This window comes from Pteropus vampyrus, unplaced genomic scaffold, assembly GCF_000151845.1.
Source record: "Pteropus vampyrus isolate Shadow unplaced genomic scaffold, Pvam_2.0 Scaffold250, whole genome shotgun sequence".
NCBI lineage: Eukaryota > Metazoa > Chordata > Mammalia > Chiroptera > Pteropodidae > Pteropus > Pteropus vampyrus.
In genome coordinates, this window is record NW_011889031.1 from 403,768 (window position 1) to 411,892 (window position 8,125).

General features: G+C 60.7%; 2 protein-coding genes across 2 annotated transcripts in view; both read left to right on the forward strand.

Moving 5' to 3' along the window:
- Positions 1–806, forward strand: part of NUP62 (nucleoporin 62) — a 23,116-nt gene extending 22,310 nt beyond the window's left edge. The window contains exon 3 of the mRNA XM_011374606.2: positions 767–806. Within this exon, the coding sequence (XP_011372908.1) occupies positions 767–806 (40 nt within the window). The remainder of the gene's footprint in view (positions 1–766) is intronic.
- Positions 807–1,419: 613 nt separating this feature from the next.
- Positions 1,420–8,125, forward strand: part of IL4I1 (interleukin 4 induced 1) — an 8,775-nt gene continuing 2,069 nt past the window's right edge. Inside the window, exons 1-5 of the mRNA XM_023520164.1 lie at positions 1,420–1,491; positions 1,593–1,816; positions 5,455–5,690; positions 6,237–6,349; positions 6,790–6,991. Coding sequence (XP_023375932.1) covers positions 1,780–1,816; positions 5,455–5,690; positions 6,237–6,349; positions 6,790–6,991 — 588 coding nt within the window. The 5' untranslated portion in view covers positions 1,420–1,491; positions 1,593–1,779. The remainder of the gene's footprint in view (positions 1,492–1,592; positions 1,817–5,454; positions 5,691–6,236; positions 6,350–6,789; positions 6,992–8,125) is intronic.

Sequence of the window (8,125 nt, forward strand, 5' to 3'; positions counted from 1 at the left end):
CAGTGTCCCGAAGGCAGAAAGCAGCCAGGTGGACCCCAGGCGTCTTTCGTTTTTGTCTTTACACTTTGCTGTACCCTGAAATACCTGGAACTGTATGTCGCTTTCCTAAATAAAATAAAATCTACTGCAGAACAAAAAAGGCTGCCGTTAATGTAGATAACTTGGAAGGAGACGACTGGGTAAAAAGCAGGTTCCAGAAGACTCACTTGGGATGCGTCTGGACTCAGACAAGCAAGACGGAACGATAACGTTTAGGCGTCGGGGGACACACACACACACTCAAGGCAGGCTCCTCCAGTGCTGGCAGCAGCAGAGGAGCGTGTGGGGAACCTGTCGGAGGTCACGTTCTGGGTTATAGTCCAGAATACACATAAGCGTCCAGTCATCCGTCACCATCCCTAAGGGGGTCGGTAGCTTTCACAGTACCTGGGCCTTTGGTGTTCCCAGCATTCCTCACAGTTACCTGGGGCTAGCTGGAGGGTTCTGCTCGTGTTCATCAGTGGAAAAAGTGACGCTGGGGGCGGATTTGCATCAGGTGACGTCCAGACACCGGCCCGACATTCTTCCTTTAGCCCCAGCTCCACGGGCGTGAGTGGCGCGAAGCCCTTCGGCGGGGCACAGTCTGCCCTTCAGCCTCCCTCCACCTGTGCCCTGCTAAGCCATGTTTTGGCTAAGGGGTGCCAGAAGCTGGTTCCTGGAGATTTATGGTCCAGTTTCCCAGAGTCACAGGCATTCCGTTGGACTGTCCTTGAGCTCTCGAGGGCAGGTGTCGCATCCCAGCGGAAGCCACAGAAGGCGGGGAATGAACGAGAGGAAGGGGACCCCCACAACCCCCGTGGCTTCTCCTAAAGCTCCTCTTCCTAGCGCAGTGGCCCCTGGTGCAGTGCGTGAGCCTTGATGGCATGTGCAACCCAGTCTGACCCCTGCACCTGGGGACGAGAGACGGGGCCGCGAGGCCCTTAGAAAGTACAGAGTCGTTTGTGTTTCAGCTGCACCTATTCGATCAACATCCACTTTTGAAGTCCCCGCTATGTACCAGATCCTGATGTGGCATTTGTCCCCAGGGAGGTCACTGGCAGGGGCCACACAATCGATAAAGAAAAAAATTTCTTGAGCTTTCATTTCCAGTGTATATAATATACCTGTTATTTTCCATATTAAACAGTAAAGCTTAACTGCTTTCTCCTAGTTGAATTTTTAAAAATAAAAACAAGTCAGAGTTCTAGCATTTTCCCATACCCCGAGGAATTGTGGCCCCCCCCCCCCCCACTTTGAAGAACATAAGCGATCACAGTAAACCAGGACGATGGCCCAGCGGGCTTCCTGGGGGAGTCGGGCCCCAGGATCAGAGCCGGGGCAGGTGGGGCGGGAGCCCCCGGGGGAGGCGGCTGCGTTGTAACTGTGCTTTCCCCTTCCCAGGAGGAAACAGATGTGCTTCCTTGCCAGCCCCGACAAATGGCCTCCACTCACGTTCCTCTCCGTTAATTAAAGGTGAATCTCTCCTCAGTGAGCTGGTATTGCGTTTCTTCTCCTTGGTTAGGGGTAAGATAGCGATTGGCTTTATGGTGATGGCTTTTCTTTTGATCTCAAAGAAACCCTCACACTGCGGCCTCCCTTTGAGAAAGGAGGGCCTGCCCTCCACAGCGTCCCAACCGCTCTGACCCCACACCAGGACCCTGGCACCTCTGGTCTAACGAGAATCAGGACAGAGCCACACCATTCACCCAGGTTCCGCACACACCCGACGATGACTTCTGTCCCAGGCTAACCAGAAAGGCCATGGGTGCTGAGAGAGCCCCCCAGAGCCAGCCGTGCAGTGAGTGTCCCCCACCGGGCCCGGGGGTTCTGGAAGTGGGAAGGAGGGACAGGAGGGCTCAATGGGAAGGGGGCCCCTGTCTAGAGGTCAGGCCAGAGACGAGGGCCTCCATGAGTCTGTCCTCTGCCATCTGCGCCCTTCCCCCATTCGGGTCTGGACCCCTGACTTCCGCCCGGGGCCCTGGGCATCCCCCGGGCAGGCTCTGCCCACTCTGAGACTCGGTGAAAGTTTTGATACCGAGCCCTTGGGGACTTTGGACCAACTCAGAGAAAAGAGTATACGTAAGGCACCAGCCCTGTCCCTCGCACACCTGTATGGCCACCGTCACCGTTAGCTGCCTGGATGGGCCGCGGAGGTCCCTGGCTCTTTCAGACTGGGCCTAAACCCCATTAGGTCTGTCACTGTGGTTCTAGAAGCAGACCAGTTGGGTGGGGTTTCCTCCCTAAAGAGTGTTCATCCTGAAGAATTGACTTTTCTAGAAACTGCTTCATAAAACCAGACTCCCAAAATCAACTGAAGCAAACGAACTTGATTGGGTGGGAAGCCCAGGCCTTCCCCACACCTGCCCCACCCCCCAGTTTTCACTGCGTGTCCTGTATCTGCGACCCGGAAGCCTAGGAAACCCAAACGAATCCAAACCCTCTTCCTGCCCCGTTGTACCCTAACCCGTACCCTAAACTTAACCCTAGCGTCAGTCTCTTCAGCGTTATCAGCCATGACTGGGAGGGCTACTTATTTCTACCAAAGCAGTTCCCAAGTGACTCATAATCTGACCCAAAACAACCTCCACCCTGCGGCCTCCCTGCGCCCTGCCCCCAGGGCTCCGTCTTGGTCCCTCATGGCAGATCCACCTGGCGGCAACCGAACCTTAGCCCAGTGGTGCGCGGCCAGTGTGGTTTCGCCTCCCCTTCCCCGGAAACGCCATGTCTGGAGATACTTGTGTTTGTCACACTTTGAGGGGCAAGTGCCACTGGCATCTAGTGGGTAGAGGCTGGTGACGCTGCTCGACATCCTACCGTCCACCGGGGCCCCCACAGAGACACCTCAAATAGCAGTGGCGCTGAGGCAGAGCGCCCCCTCCCTGCCCTGTCCCCGGTCCCCAAGCCTGAGCTTGTTGCCGCTCATACAGAGCTTGAGAACAGGCCTGAACGGGGCTGTGGGACCAAGCACAGGTTCTGCCACCTCTTAGCTGGTGATTCTGGGCATCAGTGTTCTCTGGTGTAAAATGGGGACCACCGAGCCCCCCTTGTCAGCGTCGTTCCTGGAGGAAACGAAGGGGAACACACGAGGCGTCTGGCGCGTGGGCCTGAGCTGTACCCATGTTCTGTCGGTAGCAAGAGACAGGTCGGGCCCTTTCCACATCCATGTCGTTTCTACTGCTTTTCTCTGTGTGGGGCGTGGCCATGGTGCTGTAGAGCTCTGGGGACTCTGGGCGGGGGACACCTGCTGATGCCCATTGTGGGACCCCAGGCACCGGCCTTGCCCTCTGCCAGTCAGGGCCCCTCCCTCACAGGTGTCTGGGGTTAGAGAATTTGGGGGCCAGCTACAGCCGCTGCTGCCGTGAGTGAGGTCGTAACCCAGTGGCACTCGCTTCCCATGTCACCGTGCGTGAAGCAGGCGGAGTCTGATGGGAAGGCCCGCCCGCTCTGAGGCCTTGGCAAGTCCTGGCCAAGTCCCCTGCCCGCCCTGGCCATCTCTGAGCCTCAGTTTCCTTTGCCACATGCAGTGTGGCGAGGCCCCCAGTGACAGCGAAGCGCTGAGCCCCGGCCACCTCAGCGCTGCGGCCACTGGGGATCGTCCCTCCCTGCGCTGCTGCTGTTCGCTGCCCCGTGCCCGGCGCTCGCTCTCCGTCTCTGAGCTCGGTCCGGCGCATAGATTGCGTTTCCTTCTCGGCCACGGCCTCCCCGCCCCGTCGTGTGTCTTCTGACTCACTCGCGTGCTGCCCTCCATCAAACCACATCCCTCCCTGGGTTACTGTTTGGATTTTCCCGTTCTGCTGCCGTTGAAAATCTGCCACCCTCAGCCTTTCCTCCTCACCCGGCCCCCCAACACCCCCCAAATGGCCCTGCACCCCTACCCGCTTCAGGGGACCCGCCACACGCCCCCTTGGCTAGGGCCCCCGAAGCCGTGGGACCCCTGCTGCCCCATGTGGGACTCCTTATAACCGAATCATCCTGTTCTCACTGCCTGCCCCCCGCCCCTCAGGAGAAAAGTGCCCCAGAGACGGGGCTGGCAAAGGCCGAGGGCAGAGGCAGAAGCTCCTGGGTCATTTCTCTGAGGTTCCCTGACTCATGAGGCTGAGCTGAGTGCCACAGTGACTCCTCACACAGGGCTGCGGAGGGCCAGGGCAAGCCTGGGCCACTCCTCATGCAGGGCAGGGTCCGGGGATTCCCACTGAGGTCCCCTTGGCAGCTCCACGGTGGCAGCAGTAGCATTTCCTGAGGAACAGCTTCTAGTACTCACCCAGGTGCTGGTCACGGGGCCTGACCTGGATTCACTACCTAATCCTCCCAACATCGTGACGACCCCCACTTGACAGCTGCAGACCGGGGCCACAGAGGGGTGGCCGCTGCCCAGAGTCCCTGGGCGGGCAGGCGCCAGGCTCAGGACCCAGGCAGACTGGCCCAGAGCCCTGCCTCTGACCTCTGTGCCGCCCACGTCACGGAGCGGGAGACTGAGGCTCAGAGCAGCCATGCGGGAGGGGAGTGGAGCCAGCAAAGGCCCTTCAGGGCACAGCAACCGCTGACACAGACCGTCACGGGGACCATGCAGCCCCAAGGCCAGAGACCCCTTTCCCCCTGCCCAAGAGCTCAGGAGGCAGAGAGCACGCAGGAGAGGGCAGACACAGAAACCCCACGACCAGGGGCTCCAGACGGGCCAGGGGGAGCCCCCACCCTCACAGTTACCTATGCATTTATTTCTGGCTGTCATCTGACCGTCCCAGAACTATTTAGGGGCAAGAGGAAGAAAATAGACTGATTTGCTTCCTCCTGACCCCCCACCCCACCAGCCACCAGCCACCCCCCCCCCACCTCCCCCGGCCTCAACTGGAGCCTGAGCCGGCAACCCAGGAGAGTACTTTCATTTCTCGGCAGCCGATTGATTTCCCAAGGGGAGGGGAGGGCGGGGCTCGTCTGGTTTAAGAGCAAAGAGAAGGGCGCCCGCAGGCAGACGAGTGAGAGCACGAGGGGAGAGGTGGTGCTGGCTTCAGCGGAGCCACAGCGACAGGGACCCACAGACCAGAGACCGGGAGACAGACAGGTGGGGAGAGGAGAAACGAGCAGGGAGGAGGGGAGACAGAGCGGGGAGAGAAGAGAGACAGGGGGGCGGGGATGAGAGAGGCGTGCGGGTCGGGGCAGGAGAGCAGAGGAAAGCACAGGACAGACTGGGGACCAGGGGACACACATTCAGACAGAGTGGTGGCCAGAGGGGTGAGGGCTGAGGTGGGGTCTGGGCAGCCCCATGGGGAGTCAGGCTGGGATGGGACCTGTCACAGTGGCCCTTGCTTCCCCTCCAACCCAGACACCATCTCCCAGCAAGAGCCATGGCCTCACTGGGTAAGTGAGCAGGGGAGGGGGCGCCGGGCAGGGGCGGGGTGGTGAAGAGCCACGTATCCATGGACGCTGTGCTCCCCCCAGCCTGGCGCCTCCTCGCCCTGGTCCCCATCCTCATCCTGGAGGCGTCCCTGGAATGGAAGATGGCCTACAGCAAGGACCCCTTCCAGAGGTGCATGCAGGATCCTGACTACGAGCAGCTGCTCAATGTCGTGACCTTGGGTCTCAATCGGACCTCGAAGCCCCAGCAAGTGATCGTGGTTGGCGCCGGTGTGGCAGGGCTGGTGGCTGCCAAGGTGCTCAGCAATGCCGGCCACAAGGTGGGAAGCATGGCTGGCTGTCTGCAGGTGGAGGGACCTAGCCTGTCCCATCGGGGGGTGGGGGGTGGGGGGGGGAGGCTGGAAACCCCGGAGGGTGCGTTAGTCTGTACGTCTGCACGGAGAGCTTCGACTCTTCCCCGCCCCACTTCCTCTCATCCTAGAGGGAAATTCCTGGAAACTTCCAGCCTTCTGGGGGCAGCTGCCTTACTCTGCCCCAGGGGAAGTGCTCCCTGAGGTCTAACCACTCTCCCTCTCACTGAAATCATAGAATGAGAGAGGGCCAGGCCAGGGGCTTCTGTGCGCATGGGGCATTTCCCCCCTCCCCGAGCTGGGAAGTCCCTCTGTCATCTGGCCTGCGGCCTTCCTGCTGCAGTTTGGAAATCATCCCATGCCCGTGCTTGCTGTGATGTTCTGTCCCCCGCCCCCAGCCCTCCCACCTCCCCTCGTCGAGTCTAGGTCTGCGCTGCTGTGGGGTGGAAGGTGGGGGGCTGGCACAGGGTGGAGATGGGGACCAGTGGGAGGAGCTGATGCTCCCCCCTCCCTCAGGTTACCATCTTGGAGGCAGACAACAGGATTGGGGGCCGCATCCTCACTTACCGGGACCAGAAGACGGGCTGGACTGGGGAGCTGGGAGCCATGCGCATGCCCAGCTCGCATAGGTGAGGACTTACCTGGCGCCAGGTGGGCCCCTGTTCTGCGCCCAGTCTTAGCCGGATCCACAACTCAGTCCCCCTGTGCCAGCCAGGACTCCATCTCTGTCCCCAAACCTATCCGCCCCAATCAGGCTGGGTCAAGACCCAGACTCCAACTTGGTCCTTCTGGTTCCAGCCCCAGCCCTGCCCCCCCAGCTCTGGTCCCTTCCCATCCTAAGCCCCCATCCAACCCGGTGAAAGCCAACTGCCATTCCAAACCCAATCCTACACCGGTCCTGCCCTCAGCCTGCCAGCTGTTCTCAAATCTAGCCCCATTCCAACCTCACGCCATCCCCAAACCTGTCCCCAGCTGCCTTACCCACTCCTTTCCCTCCTCCAAGCCCCGTGGGGAGAAGGGTCCCCTACGCCTCCCGCCAGACCCTCACCAGCCTCGCACACTCCCTCAGGATCCTCCATGAGCTCTGCAAGACCCTGGGACTCAACCTGACCAAATTCACCCAGTACGACGAGAACACGTGGACGGAAGTGAGCAACGTGAAGCTGCGGAACTACGTGGTAGAGAGGATGCCAGAGAAGCTGGGCTACAAACTGCACTCCACGGAGAAGGGCCACGCGCCGGAGGAAATCTACCAGATGGCTCTGAACAAGGTAGGCGCGCCCGCCAGTCCTGCCGCCTGGCCTCCCGCCCCGGCCTCCCTCCCCGGCCTGCACACTGCTCTGTCCTGTGACCCCTCATCTTCCCCCTGGGCCATCACCCAGCCGCCTCCCTGGACTGGCTTCCCTTCTCCCTCTCATGCCTCTGGTCTCCCATCGCTGGCCCGTCCGCCTTCAGTTTCCTGGTAAACTCCGCAGACCCCCAAAGCTCCACGAGCCTTCGGTCTTTGATCCGCTTCTCATCCACACTGTCCCAGACCACCTCACCTTGCCGTTGCCTTGGCTTAAACTTGGATCTGCAGGCGGACATCTCCCAAACCCACCTCCCGAGGCCCACGCCTACATCCGTCTCCCCGTGGCCACCCCGAGGGCCCTCCGCCTCCCACTGAGCTCGTAGCTTCCCCTAAATCCACCCATACGCCTCCCGGTCCCCCACCTCGCAATGGCCCCGTCGCCCTCCAGTCACAAGGTAGACCCCCAGGTGCCATTCTTACGCCCTACCGCCCCTCCCCCATCTGTCCCACGATGAATCCTTCCTGTCTGACCCTCTCGCACCGTTCCCACCTCTGTCCCCGCGGCCCCGGCCACAATTCAGGCCCCGTCCTCTCCCCTGGACCTTCACTCTGCCCCTCTCCTCTTTGTAGGCCTGCTACCCGCTGTGGCTCCCCAGTGCCTCAGCCTCAGGTGCAAGTCCTGAGCTGTCTGGTCTCTTCCACCCCCAGCCCCCAGCAGTCATGCCATGTCCAGGCTGACGAGTGGCAGAAGGGACTCTGTTTCTGTCTGTGCCCACAATGATCTAGGTGACAAACAATTACTGGACACCAGAAGGACACCGCACTGAGACAGACACAATCCCTGCCTGTGCAGAGCTCACAGCCTAGGACAGAGAGATGCAGGCAAAGTAGCCCCTAACCAGGAGGAGCTAGGCAGTGTCGGGGCGGGGCGGGACTGAGGGGCACTAACCGCTGGGGAAGACTTCCCAGAACGGCGGCATCTGAGTGGCAGTGGAGGGCAAGGCTGAGGGCGCAGCATGGGTAAAGGCCTGGCAGCTAGAATGAGAGCGGCTGACGGTCACGGGCAGGAGCAGGGAGAGGAGCCAGGCTTGGACCTCAGGCTGGACCTCAGGCC